A 17,227-nucleotide genomic window follows, 5' to 3' on the forward strand; every position below is an offset into this window, starting at 1 on the left:
TCAAAGTGAGGGGCAAAGAGTTGGACAAGTTCCCCGTTATCTTCTTTGGTAATCCAAAACTATTACCAAGGCGAAGGAATGCAAGTAGTATGAGTTTGTCTTTCTTAAATAAAATGTTGGATTTGGATCCAAATGAAGGTCTAAGTTGGCTTCAAAATTACATCAAGGAAGAAAGGTTAGTTGACTTTAGAGGTGGGCTTGCTTTCAATTAGCCCACTTTTTTGGGTGACGAGCTCAAGGAGGTGGCTGTGGTTGAGGGCATGGGCGCTGATGAGCTAGAGGAAAGTGAGGACCATAGCCTTTGTGGTCTGGAGTGTCCGAAAAAGAGAAAGGACGACATGTCATTTAGTGTTATATGTGCGACCAGTGGTCTCTGATGTTTTGTTTCTTATGTTAATGGAATAGTAAGCCTATTCGTATATGGTACGTGTTGTTGTAACTCGTTTTGTGTCTAATGGGGAGGATATTTCTATATAGGTTATCTCCAATTTTTTTGTTTGGAGATGAAACGAATATAGGCTGTATATGGGTTTTCTAAAATGTTAAAGCCCATGTGCTTTATCAGACTGCAATCAAACATGTATATTTTTTTCCATACCTAATATAGGGTAGGGTGTAGCCTCTAAGCTACTATTTATCGAACTAATAATAACAATATAACATTTAATTTATTATTATAATATATTATATATTATTATTACAATTAATATTAAATTTAATTAATTTATAATTAGAGTTAATTTATTAATAATAAGAATATAATAAATATATTTATATAGAAAAAATATAATATAACAAGTTTTTCCTCAAACAATTTTTGTTAATTTAATTGTATATTTTAAATTTCAAAAAGTCACTTTATTAAATTATCAATTAAATAACAATCTGATTAATTAATTAATAATTTAAATATTTACTACACAACCATCAAAATTATGAAAAATAAGAAAATGGATCAAATCTGAATTCCAACCACACAAAAATATTCTTAAGCTCTCCAAATATCGAACATTATGAAAATTAGTACTTTCTAAAAATAACAAACTTCTCCAAAGAGTGTGGAGGGCTCCCAGAATATTAAAACTAGATTTCGAAAACATTGGACTTATCTCAATTACCTGAACTCATTGGACTATCAAAATTCCTTTCCAATAAAGTTGGCATTTAAAAAAAAATAAAAATGAAACTTTCTAAGAATGATAGAATGGACCCAAAAGATGACATTAAAGGCTTTACAAGAACAATATTATTATCCATTAAAAAAGCTTCTTGTACTTATACAATCTGTCCATCCAGAAAAAACTTTTTATTCTTAACAAAATTTACCTATGTAAAAAAACCTTGTGTTTGACAGACAAAACCATGATTCACCAATGACCAATCCAATCCAAAAAAAATCTTGTGTTCTCTATTCAAAATCCCTTCATAAGACCATTTTGTGAATTCAAGATCCTTAAAATGGAAGGTAGTCCCCTTCCAACGAAATAATTGGATAATGTCCCCTCTCTCTACTTATCTGTTTGTCTATATATACGAAGAAATGCTCTCCATGGTTAGTTTATGGTTGCTTTAAAAATCCACAAATAATAGAGATGGCTTCCACTCCAACCCTAAACATTATTGTTTATTTGGAATATAAGCTTCCAATTGAGAACTTGGTAAGTAGTGTAGGTGGCCTTTCTATTAAACGTCAATCCTCATGTAGGCTATGGTGTTAGGCATTGGCTTTTGTGCCTCATGTAAATAGTTAGCAGTAGTTGTGTTGGTTGCATAAAAAAATATTAGCTAGGCTGAACCTACTGACCTTGTTTATACAAGGCTTACCATGCGGCCTGCAAACATACATGCACAGTAGTGTAGATCAAATAGTTTAAGCTCTAAACTTCGCTTGGTTCTTAATCTACACAAGTCATTCCCAAATGGCTATTCCTCACAACTTACGCTACATGCTAATCTATACAAAAGATGACCATTATTGAATATACATTTCAAATATACCAGATTCACGAACTACATGACTCAAAAATGTCATATTTGCTTTACATGTGGCAGGCAACTACTTATTAAAAAAATTAATAGAACACAATATTTTGATACTTTGTTAAATCATAGGATGAATATTACAAAGAGATTCATTTCCATTAGTATAGATTGGAGAATGAAACCATCTAAATGAATAAACATCACATGATACACTTAAAGCCAAAAAGCAAACTAAAAAATATAAATAAAACTTGCCACTAAGATGACTTTATTACAACTATAAGCCTTATCTTTAAATAATTAAATAGTATTTAAATACCCCACTTAAGGCTTACTTCACTGAAAAAAAAATAACAAACTAAAAACACCTTAAACCACGAATATATCATTCTTCAAAAGATTTTCTTTGAAAATAGTCCATACACCAAGTAGAACGTCATCAAACTGCCTCAAACCTTCATAAAGGTGCAACTCTCAAACTGAATTCCCAAGTTTTCAGATTATGACCTCCCCAAACTCTCATATTACAGATCTCCTGAACCATTGGACAACAAGCCATGTTGAGCTACACTCATTGAGCTCCATCAAGTTGTCTCATAACCCTCATTGAGCTCCATCAAGTTGTCTCATAACCCTCGTAAATGTATGACTCCTAAGATAACATACTCCCAAGCTAACTAGGCATCCATCCAATCTGAGTTATCTACAGTGGCTTCACACATGTCTTCAAAGTGTGGGCTTTAAATATGTGCAATTCATTTGGCATAGTAATCTTTCCAAACTTTCTTGAAAATGCATCTGGAGGATCTTCACATGGTGACAATATGTTAATATTAGCTTCAAGAAGTACCTTGGAACATTTTACTTCAAGATGCCCATAGGCAAAATGTATGGCTGCCCAACACTTTGAGTTTGTTTCATCTTCAATGTGCTAGTCAATTAGAGCAACTCTAATCCCAAAACCATTAATTGAGAAAATGTTTGGATCATTCTAGTACACCATTATTATAGCTGGACCTCCAATCTTGATCTCCTCAAGCATAGAATTCAAAGTTGGATCATGTAAATGTGTTCCTATAAAATCCAGTTGTGGAAGGTTATTAGTTGTCTTTCCCATGGCTGATAAAGGCCTTTCATTGTGAAACTAAGAACCAAATCAGCAACTTCTATCATTCTGCTAGCTGATGCATCAAAAGAACCACCAAATTTCGTGAGGCAACTCAATTGTTGCTCCTTCCACTCTTTGTCTTCTCAACCATAGCTATACTTCTTTCACACTTAGTCACCACATTTTCCCCTCTTTAATGACAAACATTGGCATCTCCCGAGACGCCTAGTGCTTCAACTGATGAAAAGCTAACCTTGGGAGGAATGTTAGTCCGAAATGAAACTTCGATGATGTTAAACCCTAGGTTATGCCGATTGAAATTCAAAGACGGCAACCAAGATGTTGCAATGATGCTGGTCACCGTGAAATATTATAAATAAGATGCAACGCTTCCTTTTCTGGAACACTTGATGTATAGATCTTGCCACGAGTCTAAATCCAACGATTGGTGAGGAAAAGGCAAACATGAAAAAGGCCCTAGCTGTGGCACAAACTCAAAAAACCCAACCCAACTTTTCCTCAAAAAAATTGCCACAATTTTCAACAAAAACTAGTCGCAATTTTTGTTGACTAACAATCACAAATTTCCTTGAAATGGTGGCACAATTTTCAGACGAAAATCTCCATGAATTTTTCCAAAAAGTGGTGCGCGTGAGATGCAGTTACAAACTTGTGTTTTTCAAGCAAAACCAGTGGCGATTTTCACAAATAATGAAACCATTAATGTGCAAAAAAGAAATCCGCAATTTCTCCTGTTGTGGCTAGAGGCAATTTTTGGAATAAAAAATTGCACAATTTAAAAATAATAGGCTGTGAATTTTACCAGGAACAACCCTTTTTGCTGCAACTGGTGAATTTACAACTCCTTTCTCTGATACCATATTGTGAAAATTAATAGAACACAATATTTTAATATTCTATTAAATAACAGGATGACAATTACAAAGAGGTTCATCTCCTTACATATAAAACCATCCAAATGGGTAAACATTACATGACTCACTTAAAGCTAAAAAGTGAACTAAAAGGATAGAAATAGAACTCTAGTGTGACTTTATTACTAATGTACGTCTTATCTCTTAATAGCTTAATATTATTCTAATACTAATAAGACATCTAGCAGGCCAATCCTATTCTTCTGAGGCAACAGATCCATCACCATGGCAATCATCATCTGAAAACTAAACAATGCTTGAACGGAGATGGAAGAGATTATCTTACACATGGGTTTGCAGTTATTTAGAAAAAATATTACCATTCAGACAGCCAAATCAAACAGTTTGTTCTGTGGTGACTTCTGATTATTTGACCAGGATGCCGAAGTGGTATTTTTTTCCTTCATATGATTACAAACACATGTGAAAGATATTTTGATGGAATGGAGAGTATCATTGATGCGAGAAATAAAATTCGGCAGAATCTGTTGGGCATATGAAAAACCCAGCAAGGCCAAGGCAGCAATGCAAACCCAATTATCTCTGAGTTTTGATGTATTGTCTCAATTAGTATATAAGGGGAGGAGTCAGCCGACTGGTTTGCTATCATGGACTAAATAGTAACAACACATATTCCAGACTCAACAGTAATAACATCAATGTCAACTTAAAAAACTGGAGTTACTATGACAGCATCAACAGACTTCAAAAGATGACAAGCGTGGAAATTATGCAATAAGGTCTATAAGAAATCATTTGTTCATATATCCATCAAAGGATTTTCACTCATATGCCTGGACTAGAATATGAATCAACTCTTTAACAAGATACTCCTGAATTTGAAAAATGGCAATTAAAACCAATGCAAAGTCAGTGGTAACTTTTCAGAAGTGGCCATCTCATCTTATAACCTTTTTGCCCCAAAAAAGAAGGATTAAAATTGAACCACCTACACTTTTATGCTGCATTATACAAGAGAAAAAAAAATACATGCAATTGTACTTGTCATCTGATTAAATGTTGTAGTCATGTCTCCTTGTATCAAGTTTGGAAATTAAACTGAATGCAAAAATATTTTCAAATTCCACAATATAGATCGCAACACTAAATGCCCTTGTCATGCTTCTTTGAATCAAGCTCAAAAATGCAGATATGAACAATTCCTACTCCCGGAATCAGATAGTAACACTACACAGGATAGTTTAGCATTAGCTTTATGTCCTATTAGAATGAAAGAAGAGATGAACAAATACTGTATTGTTTGCAACAAGGCTAGAAGATTAGCCCACAAACCGTTCCTGTTTTTGCTATAGGTCCAGAGGAAACATATTATGTGGTAATCTATATAGTGTAAACTGTAATCAAATCAACAATTCCCACTTCATGAATCATCATTGCCATCTTCAACGCTCACCCAATTTATAAATGCAAAAAGGAACTCTTTGAGTGAAACTGCTCCATCTTTGTTCCAATCCATTTCTTCTGCAAGGATAAAGCATACACTGAGAATACATTTTCAACAATCATCCATATAAAAAGTTAATATGTCTTCCTATCAGTAGAAACATGATTTACAGCCATACAAACTACAAATAGACATCAGTAGAGTAACAAGTCGTACCAAATCTTTTAAGGGCAATGTCACTGCCAGAAGTCCTTTGTCCTGGACCAATGTCATTGATAGCCTGAACTATCTCATTTTTCCTCACATAGCCATCGCCATCCTTGTCAAAGAACATGAAAGTATCTACTATAGTTTTGAAACTTACCTCAAGCTCAGGCAAAAGATGTGATTTCTGAAAGATATCTTGTTAGGGGAGAAGCAATTCTATGGAGTCATTTGAATCTAAGTCACCATGTTCATGTTCATGTTTGGCAAGGATAAAAGTCAGAAAAAGTTCATCAACCGATAAAATTTGGGAAAAAATTCATAATTAAATTTGAATAAATTATTAAAAAATCTAACATAAAATTTAAAAATAAACAAAATTTGCATTAATAAAGACAAGGTTGTCGATATTAAAAAAAAAGAAATTCATACTCTCCTGCTTGCCACCGAAAATGGATAACAAAGGTTTTGGTTGTAGCAGCATTGACACCAGGTCATATTTCCACCTTTCAATCCAAGGAATGATTCCTGCATGACGAATTTTTGCAAGGTTGTTGACAGCACCAAACTGAGAATGAACAATGTGAATGGATCTAAATGTTTCACTACAGTTCTAGGAGACTGATACAGAAACATCTAAGAGGAGTTTGGCAGTGGTAAGCTCCAGGTCTTCCTCTGTTTCATGGAAAGCTTCAGGCTGGCAGACTCTTTTGAATCCTTCAACAAATGTTGGTAGGATAACTGACATTCACTTGGGCTACCCCATGAAAAAAGGGCTTTTCTCTTCTACACAATGGGAAGGTTCCAACAAGTGTTGGTAGAATTTTGCCCGTGCATCCACATAGGGCATGTTACGATGATGACTCTGCTCCTAGATCCAACCCTGCCAAGGAATCTTTTGATATTGAAGTCTATGTAACCATATCTAAATTAGAGTCCTTTGTAAATACTTTTGAACAAATTCCAACATTAGCGTTCAGGGAGGACGTGGCTGAACAAGTAGAATGGTTTACATAGATTACCCTAATCTGTAATTTCAACTCTTCTGGCCCAGTCTAGTTAAACTACACAAATGGATTTCTCTCTATTGGAAGCCTTATGTTAAAGAAATCTTCACCATTTGTCCTTGTGCAAAAGGCTGGTTTTTGGTCATCTGCAAATCTCGAACTGATAAGGAAGCCTGCTCAAGGGAGGCCCATGGTTTTGGGACAAAGCTCTCCCGGGTTTGAAATGTTGGACCCCTGGTTTTGATCCACTGACAGAATCCTTCCTGTCTTCTCCAATTTGGGCGAATCTTTCAAACCTTCCTCTACAGTTCTGGAGCGAGGAATGTCTATCCTTCCATTGCCAACTCTTGGGGTCATCTTATTTATGTTCCTAATGTATGTTGGATGGTTAGCCATTTTACTTATGCAAGGATATTGGTCAGATTGAATATATCCAAGAATTTACTAAAAGAAATGTGTTGGGAAGTTGGCAACCAGGTATGGAGATGGCTTGATTATGAAAGGATTGCCTTCAGATGCCATTTGTGTTATAATACTAGGCACTTGGCTGCAAGTTGTCCAAAGTACTCTCACTTGTGTTTTCATCCAACTTCCTCAATACAAGCTACATGGTAGAAGGGAGCTCAGTCATGGCATTTTGTGCTTGGATCAATTAGTGAGGATGATTCAAAAGCCTCTTTTGAGTGTTCCTCCTCTGCTACTCCTCATTTTTTGCCAACTTCCCCTTCTATCGTTGTTGAGTCCCCTCCCGCAGAGATTACAAATACTTGGGTGTAAGGTGGGTCTTCTTCTGTCCAAGTGCTTACCTCTTCTTATTCTCCAATGCAAGGGCTTCACCTCGTTGATGACCAACCTAGCTTTTCTAATGCTTGGATGACAGTGAAAAGCAAAACAAAAACACCCTATTCTTAGGGTATCCAAGCCAATCACGAAATGACATTCATTTTCATGCTAATAAGGGTTAGCTTGGCTATTTTATTTTCCCTATCATGATTTTGCATGGGATTCTCTGTCTGGCCTTTCTGTTAACAAGAATGGTTTTTGCTCTCCTGTTGGAAGTCTGAAGCTTTTCTTTTTTATATATTAGTGTTTTAAAGAATGGGAGAGAGCCCCTTAATCCTCATTTGGGTGATAAAAAAGGTTATAAATATTAATAAATTTAGAAATAATTTTTTTTAAAAGTAAGGTTATAATGTTAATAAAATTATAAATATTACTATATATTATTAATTTTTAAAAACTATAAATTTTTTCATAAAATCTAAAAGTTTAAAGTCAAACAAAAATGTAACAAAAAATCATAAAAGAAAAACGAAAAACAAAATAATAAAAAATAAATGATACAACAAAGACCAACACAGACGCTTTCTGCTGTTGAAATTGAGTGCAATCAAACATGCCTTGTGTGGCACAGATGGTTATAGCGCTTATAGCACCTAGACACTTCTGCAGATTTAATATTATACATGTGCAGTTTTTCTTTTGTAGGAGTTTCACAGGAACCTTCAAACAATAACAAGGGAATCGATTTAATACAAATGCTATTACTGGAAATAGCAAAGAGTAATAGTAACTTCTCAAGGGAATTATCACAGCACTGCACAATACAACACTATAAAAGGGCACGAGTTCAGAATACCTATGACTAGTGTTTCAGTTGCAGATAACCACTGTGATATCCACCATCAAAACAAGCAGCCATCGCACCTTCAATCATTCGACCACTAGCAAAACATGAACAAAAAATCCTCGAGCAAAGAATCCATGTTGCTCAAACCCTTATACAGCTATTTTTAATGGCAATTTTGAATTATTTTTTAAAATATTTTTTAAGATTTGCCAAATTTCAAAATTTTTTAATGAAATTTGGCAAACCCGGTGACTTAGATTTGAATAGTTATTGTTCAAAGATGTGGATAACTATAATGCCTTTCAAAAATTCCCAGAAAAAATAATGATACCTGAATTTCTCTTAAGCTAACAAATAACAAGCAAAATTTGTTTTACACAAGTGGAAAACTGAAGGGATACTGCAAAACTATCTTCCAAAAGATAAATCAAGGCCAACAGTACAATGAACTCTTTGAAATCAATTCCTCTGCTTTCATCCATATCACACTCCTGGTATAATTCTTTTATTTCTTGATCTGTCAATGAAACATGCAACTCCTGGAAGCCACGCTTCAATTTGTCCAAGTCTATTTTTCCATCAAAATCTTTGTCTGCAAGATTACAAAAACAAATAACACTAAGATCATGCTGACAAAAAACTGCAAAGGTAAGTTGCAAAATACTGTTGCTAGACCTCTTCAAAAACTACATAATAACATATTATTTGGAAAGTTAGCTTATCATGAATGCTCAGACATCTCCCCCAAGGATAATTGTCAAAAAATTTCAAAAGTTGAGAATTAGCTTTAAAACCCAGTTATAATAAAGCACCCATTCCATCTAAATTCAGCAGCCAAATGTGATCATGCAAATTCAGAATTATAAAATGGAAAGATGACACAAAATTTTATGGTCACAGACAACATCAAAATATATATTTTGTAGCATTGGAAATAATATTAGTTAAAAGACATGAATAATCTCTTTTCAGAAGGGAAAGAAAGCAGATATCAGTTGGTTTAGATAGTGAGATAGAGAGAGGTAGAGACCAATATCCTCATTAGAAGGTGCTAAAACTTTCTTCTATAATCACTATCCATCAGTTTTAGGTTAGATAAGCACTAGAGTGGCATTGGAAAGGTCATGAAATAAATTGAGGTATCCTGAAACACCATATCATTCATTAGTCCATTAAGAAATATAAAAACCATGGGTCGGCATATATGCTAAGCAAAAACTACTTTATGATCCATTCATCATGCTCAACTGTGTATACAAGCACTAGGCAGTGCATACAAAAGCTGCACAAGATTATACTTCGCACTGACAGGGCAAGCCAAAGAATAAGAGTTGACTCACAAATTTCACAAAAGTTCAATAAGAAACTCATATAAACAACACATGAAGTATTCAAATTTTACAAAATAGAGTCGCAGTTTTCTTTTCCATAAAAATTCCACTCCATTGACAACATGAGACATAAGATCATGTAAAAGTAAATGCTAAATAATCAATAGTACATCGAGAAAGCACATTAATTTTAATAGTTTATACTTTATAGTACAAAAACTTAAAAATTTAAACATAAATATCTCTACAAAAGACGAACCCCATCTCAAACCTTTTTCTGAAGAATCAACTTTTATGCTGTATCACCAAAAGAATTGTTCTTGCAAAAAGATGATTCTTGTGTTACAGATAGTGTACTAATGTGATGTCCCTGTTTTCTGGCTGGGTCAGCTAGTCCCAAAAATCAAATAATTCATAAATGAAATTATTAAATATTTTAAATAAAGTTCTGGGCCGACTTCTCCAGCTTGTGGCGGTTAGCATTTTATAAACATTATTAAATATTTTGTTTTATCCTGGAGGCTAACTTGTTGAGAATTTGTTTGGATCAGTTTCCTAATCTTGACCGACTTAAAGAGCAATCTATGTATATATTAGGGTGGCAGATGTGAAGAGGGGCATGGAAATCTATTTTGCACAATGGCAATACACAATGCTTGGACAACTGAGACGAAAACCTCAGCAATCTTTCCAGGTGGGACAGTAACCCTTAACATTTCTGGCACCAAACACAAATAAAGATGCCCAAAAGATACTCTATCCTCTCTTGAATAAAATCACCGCATATGCTAAGATTGCAAAAAAGATCATATGGCGATTCCAATGTTTTTACTGCGAACTAGCTCGTTTAATGTTGGATATAGCTCATTTGGTGATGTATGCTGGTAATCCAAGGGAACTTGAGAATTTCATTCACAATGAAAACTTTCAGCTTTATTTTTGGGATTTTCGATTTTGGACTTCAAAAAAAAGAAAAAAAAAGGAAAAGGATTCAGGAATTCTATGCTATTCCTAGGAATTTAAGAGACGGTAATGATTACGTGAAGTTAAACCATGTTTTGGTTCGCCAACATAAACAACTAAACAAAGTGGGTGCAATCTTCAAGGGTTGTGCTTAAAATTTTCATACCATGAATAGTACCATCAGAATGAATAATACTTATTCGAAGGTAGAAGTTAAACATCCACAAGAAATGCTTAGGCTAACTTTGCACAATAAACAAAAATCATTTGTTCATCAAAAGTATGAGCAACAATTTCACCAATCAATACTATCAAATCTTGCATTCATTTAACAACTTTTATAAAGCAAATTCTATTCTATGTTGAAGAAAATATGAAACCATGCAACCATGAGATAACATAGAGATTCAAAGCAATGCAAATGAACTTTATTATTTTAGTAGTCTTAAGCAACAATTTCATCAAATCTCTTATACAAATGAGAGAAGAGGGGGTTTATATAGAGTTTTTGAAAATGAATGAAAGGCCCATATCAAACAGAGATCAAGGACCGAGATCAAAAAACATACACCCTGAATAGGGTTTACAATAGTTATCCAACAAGAGCAAATAAACGAAAGACATGTGTCACAGGGTGCTTTCTTCTAGAAGAATGCATCCTTATCCCATTTTTGTGGCAGCATATTCGATGAACCTGGACACAAGAGGATTAACCTCTTCCATTGTGACATGTGGTGGCATGTTTATCTTGAATTCGATCACGTCCAAGTCATTAGCATAGGTGGCAAAAGTATTCTCCCAATCCAATTCCTGTTTCTGAAAGGCATCCTTGATGGAAAAAAAGGTGGCTGCCTTAGTCAAATTTTGCTTAAGGATTGATCTGTGAAAGTGAAGAAATTCTCGAGCTTTGACCTTTAGATTTTCCACGTTCATTTCATTTTCTCGAATTGCTTCCTTTCCAAGCACATCAACAACTACAAGGAAAATCTTATTTTGAATTTCTTTAATCAACTCTTCAATTTTGACACCATCAACCCTTACCTTCTCCAAAGCTTCATTTCTTGCTATCAATGCCCAATATCATGTGTTGAAATCATAAATATCCCCAACTGCAATTACCTGTCCATCTATTAATTCTTGCTTGGGAATTCCTTTCAACACCTGCAAACATGGGATTACTTTATCTTGAATATTTTAAAGACCCTCCCACGTTTCTGCCATGCCTTGGAACTCTAGATAGTAATGAAGAAGTTTGCCCATGTGCCAATATCAATTCCTCTATAAACGTGACAACTTCACTATTGATGTTTTCCATCCATTCCTTAGTTTATTTAGCTATCACCTTCATTTCTTTAAAGTCTTCAACTGTTTCCTGTGGAAGAGCCAAAGGCGGGGAAACCACTGCATCTCCTTGAGCAATAGGATTGATCAAGTGTTGGATATAATTCCTTAGCTGCTCATTTTCTTTTTTAAAATCCTCTTTCTTTCCTATTTCTTTATCCAATCTTTTCTTGATTGTCATAACTGAATTATCCAGTTCTTGAACTTCTTGCTTCTTAGTAGTTGGGCCCAAGTTGATAGTTGTTATTTCATACCCTCCGGGAGTAATATCTTCTTTTGCCTTATCAACTTTTGGCACAACCACTTGAACGGAACGAAATCCTGCATCGTCTCTTTGGATCAAGGAATCCTTCTTGGATGTTTTCTTTATTGTAACCTTTTCTAATCTGGCTAGGAAATTTGCCGTGTCATCTTCTTGTTGAATTTCCACGGGTGCCTTTACTTTCATCCTCTCTTTTAGCCAATCAAGAATTGTGGGCTGCTCAATGCCTTCGTCTTCTTGATTGTTCTCATCACCTTGATTATCCTTGACTTCCCGAAGAGCGAAAATCATTCCCTCCTGAAATTCTCCATCTAGGATATCCATTTGATCATTTTCTAATTCTATTATTTCCGTATCTGAAGTAGATGGTTGCTCTTGAACCTCTTGCTGAGTTGATTTCACATTTATTTCTTCACAAATTGGGGAAGAGATTTTCATCTCACCTAGTGGTTCATTCTTAGGAATTGATATACTATTCCAATTTCTAGATGTGGCGTTGATGGAAGAATGAGGTTGACTTGGTTTTTGCTTCTTTCCAGCAGCTCCTTCATTTACAATTCTTTTTCCTTTTGATTTTGCAGAACTTTTGGTTGTTTCCTTTCTCTTCCTTGAATTTATACTTTCCAGTGGCTCAACACTTTGGGATTCTTCATCATTATTGGAAGAATATGACTCCATAATGCCCATCAAATTGTAAGTAAGAGGCATATTTCTTCATTTCAGCTCTTGAACTTGTTGATCAGCCCACCATTGTGTATACTTGACAACTGGCCTCATCAGGGTGGCCAAATATGCTAGCTCAAGATGTGGAAAGTTGTTTGTTCTCATCATATCTTGGTTGTGTGTATTCTCCATCATCTTCTAACTGGCCAGTCACATAGAAAAGTTTAGTTGCCCTGATCAAATTCATAGGTAATCTTGACCACATTCTCTTTTTGATGTCAAATTCATCCACTGCATTGGCCCAAAGGTCTTCAAGATCCATCCTATGTTTGTATTTTTCTCCATTCACTAATCCAATATGGTTATGAGGATTAAAATTAGCTTTGGATCGGTAGAAGATAAATGGATACCATTGCATCTCTATCCTTGCGTCTTCCGCTGCTTGTTCTGTTGAACAAGATTCTAGCATTTTTCCAATAAAAAATGGAAAAGAAATTCCAGCCTTGTGTTTTGTTCTCTGGAAGCTTTCATATGTCTCTAACCGTCTTGAAACTTCAAGTAGTATCATTTTGTTGGTGGGATAAATTGGAAGTCTATAAGGACATCCAGTAAATCCCCGAATTCTCAAATATGTGAATCTTGGATACTGAATAAACTAGGATCCAAATCTGCTTACCAAGTCTTTGGCTTCTTGAGTTAATCTCTAATGAGTTCCTCCTTGCAATATTCTAGTGATATACATCGAGAATGCATCATTTACTCGCTTAAAATGAGTCTTGTCATGAAATTGCAGCTGCGGGTAACAATCATGTGCCTTGATTTTATTTTCACCATTTCCCACTATACCTCTACAAATTAATCATGTGTATTTATAATTTCTAGCAAGTAGGTAAATAATAAAAGAACTCATGTAGAAAAACTTTGTTCTTTCCAAGTTTCTCAACTGTTCATCTATAACATTATTGATTATCTTTGCCCAATTGAACATTTTAACTCTTGTAATACTTTCATCAATGAAATAATACATATAGGTTTCAAATGGTGCACCTTGAGGGTTGCCCATTACTCTTGAGTAGCAAGATAATATCTCCATAATCTTCTTTAAAATCTGCGTGAAGAAGTTTCTTTGGCATCTTTGTGTAAGTAGGCCTTGGCTTCTCCAGCCATAATTTGTTGATAGTTGTTCCACAAGGTTCAAGTTGTTCTTCATAGAGTCTCGTGGTTTCTTCTTTGGTTTTGAATGTGATTGTATGGTAGTTGGGAATCCTAAATGCTTCTTGGATAGCAAGTTCTTTAGAATATGCCTACACTCTTCCATCAGGTGAAATAATCTGCCTTTCCTGGGCATTATAGTGTATGGCACATTCTACAATTAATTCACTACACTCTACTGTCGGTGGAAATCCAACTGCCTAGACAATACCCTTTCTCATCATCCTCCAAGAAATTGTTGTAGGTAGATACCCATCATGTGCATATGTTCTTCTCTTGAAGTCCTTGAAATCAATATGGCCAAGGTTGGTGTCTCCAACCTTTTTCCATTTCGAAGTGATTTTAGATTTTGGCTGTGTTCCTTTGCTGGCAAACTTCATTTGAACTTTTCTTGAAAGTCCTCCTTGAGTGGTCATTTATTGCTTGGAAAAGACAAGGAAATTAAATTAATATCATTTTCAACATGTGAATTCTAAGTCCTATGGGATTTTATTCCTGATTTTGAACTTTGTTGTCTCAACTTTTCACCTTCAGCCTGTCAGAAATTTGAAATTCTGTGGAAAAATCAGACTGTGTATGAAAAGAATCTGCTCAATACTCAGTAAAATTTGTGAAAATTTAGCCTTTGAGACAGAAAAATGATGAAAATCAGTTTATTACTCAAATTCTGGACTGAAAATTATACTTTAACTCCAAAAGTTGATGGAAAATCTGTCTTTACTTCTGGAGGAAGATGAAAACCTTTGACCAATTCTTTCCTTCTACTTAGAAATTTTCTTTCTTCTTGAATTTGATGGAGAGAGCTTTTCAATTTTGAACTTGAAAGGAATGAAAAGTGAAATGAAATCTTGAATTGAATATAAGGTTAAGGAGTTCGCACTTCTTTAGCATCTTTATGTTTTTTTTTTTTGGATTCAACGAGCTTGGTCTCTTTCTCATCTCTCCTTGTTTTTCTCTACTAAAGATGGCGACTTTATCCTTCTAGAAGATTCCCAAAGAATATTCCATCCTTCTTCCTTAGCGTGACTTCACAGAGCCAATTTTATCTTTATCTTGTCCATGTAGGTTGATGTGTTGGCAAGGAATCTTCCCTAGATTCTCTCTTCTTGGGCAAACTCAGCATGTGTTGAGAAGTTTCCTAAATGTTGGGCGAATTTCACCTTGATTTTCATACTTAACCAAACTTTTACTCATCTACCTAGGGTGGACTTCATGATGCCTCAAGACATTCTATCTTTTCCTAGGCAGAATTTACTTCTTGTTGAGCCATTTCTAATGTCATAACCCCTCCTTAGACATTGGATTAAATAAATACGATAATTAAAACATTTATTAATTAACATTTAATAATATTGGAAAATCGTCTCATTTATGAGACTTCACGATTTTCCTCTAATATATAATTATTAATGTTTTTGTTATGATTGTTAGTTATTATTATTGTTATATATGATTATTATTTATTATTATTTATATAATAACTATCAAACAATTATAATGCAATAAGGCAGTGGTCATCAAAGATATGTTAAGAAGGAAATAATCATTAATGATATTAATTAAGATTAATAATTTAGTAATTCGAATTAAGCAACACTAAATTAATATTATTGGTACGAAAGAAACTTATAGTGATTCGAGCATCACTAAGGAGTGGTTAAGCAGATATGCAAAGCAGTGATAGAGGAAGACGTGGATAATATACAACAAGTCCGATACAATATTGGAAGGACTTCAAATTACTGATTGCAGATCGTGGCATACAACCTATAGTAGTTCGTGGAAATAGACATACAGTAAATTCATTCATATAAACACTCAGCATATTCAATACTCATTCTGCAGATTGAATTCATATTGGATTTGAATTCATATCTGACTTCATAGGTTGAATAAATATCTGACTGTGATCAAAATTCGAATTAAAACACATGGTACTTAAATCTGATCAAAACTTAACATATAATAACTAATAAATAAATATTAACCAAATGAAAATTAAAAAATAAATATTAAGCATGTGTTAATTAATAAAATATTAATCGAAGTTCCTAAGGAACTAACCCAAGAGTTACGATTTAGTAAAAGAAACAATGATAAGAGGAGGAGGTGACTTTCAATAAAGTCACGTCTCTCCCCAAAGGCAACCAACCCCCACGCCATTTTAAAATGAGGCCCAATGCTTCTCACGAAAAAGGAAAAAGGGGGAAAAGAAAAAGGGATTGACAGGGAATCGGTGAAACAAAGGAAGGAACCCGTGGTATTTAGAAGAATCACTGGCACTTCAGGACGTGACAATCTGACGAGCAAAGATTATTACTGCAGAAAACACCCCATTAGAAGGTGATATTCAGTAACAGTCTAACGTTTAACCACAATGCTATTATTACATAGAACTAAGGTATGTTCAGATGCTATGAATAGATACTTACTGAGCAAAATGTTGTCACTTCGCTAAGTTATCTAGATTCAGACATAATAATTTAAATGTAGATTCCACTGAATGGTATACACTTCAAGATTAATAGTGTAGAGATCACCATGGATCAGATCGGATCAGAACTGTCATTAAGTTACAGGCAGTGACATCTTTGTTCCTTGTGGTATGCACGGGAATGTGCTTAATATATATGCATAATATATGGGAGCCCAATATCATCCTTATGTAGGATTTAATAAACTTAATAATAATAATATAGTTTTAATAACAATAATAAAGCTGTCATTATAATTATTATATAGTGTAATGATATTATTATTCTTTTAGACTGACCTTCAGCAGACTTATAAAGGGAATTACCAGATAGGCAAATTGCATAATACTAGTATAAGAGTGAAACATATGTAAAGCCAATGTATGGAACATAAGAATGGCAGACCAGATCTGTTATGTGTCAGATCTGTCTGCCACATTACTATATTTACTTATTTATGTATCTATATAATTAGAATGATCAATGAGGGATAACATAAAGATGGATAATAATAAATATTAATATAATAATTACAGTTATTATTAATATAATAAAAAGTGGTTATTAATTAGTAAATTAATAAATATTTATTAAAACACCAGAACAAAGTATTTATTAATTGATTGATAATAATAAGTATTTATTAATTAAAAATTAATAAATGCGTAAATGATTTATAAATCAAAAAAAGAGGATTAATTATTTAGTA

The 17,227-nt window shown here is 34.1% G+C and overlaps 1 protein-coding gene across 2 annotated transcripts in view; it reads right to left on the reverse strand.

Moving 5' to 3' along the window:
• Positions 1-4,960: 4,960 nt before the first annotated feature.
• Positions 4,961-17,227, reverse strand: part of LOC131034674 (probable calcium-binding protein CML21) — a 171,459-nt gene continuing 159,192 nt past the window's right edge. For both annotated transcript variants that reach the window (XM_057966256.2, XM_057966250.2), the window contains exons 3-5: positions 8,674-8,864; positions 5,648-5,822; positions 4,961-5,508 (exon numbers count right to left, since the gene is read on the reverse strand). In XM_057966256.2, coding sequence (XP_057822239.1) covers positions 5,408-5,508; positions 5,648-5,822; positions 8,674-8,864 — 467 coding nt within the window. In that variant the 3' untranslated portion in view covers positions 4,961-5,407. The remainder of the gene's footprint in view (positions 5,509-5,647; positions 5,823-8,673; positions 8,865-17,227) is intronic.

The sequence above is a fragment of the Cryptomeria japonica genome, chromosome 5 (genome assembly GCF_030272615.1).
Source record: "Cryptomeria japonica chromosome 5, Sugi_1.0, whole genome shotgun sequence".
NCBI lineage: Eukaryota > Viridiplantae > Streptophyta > Pinopsida > Cupressales > Cupressaceae > Cryptomeria > Cryptomeria japonica.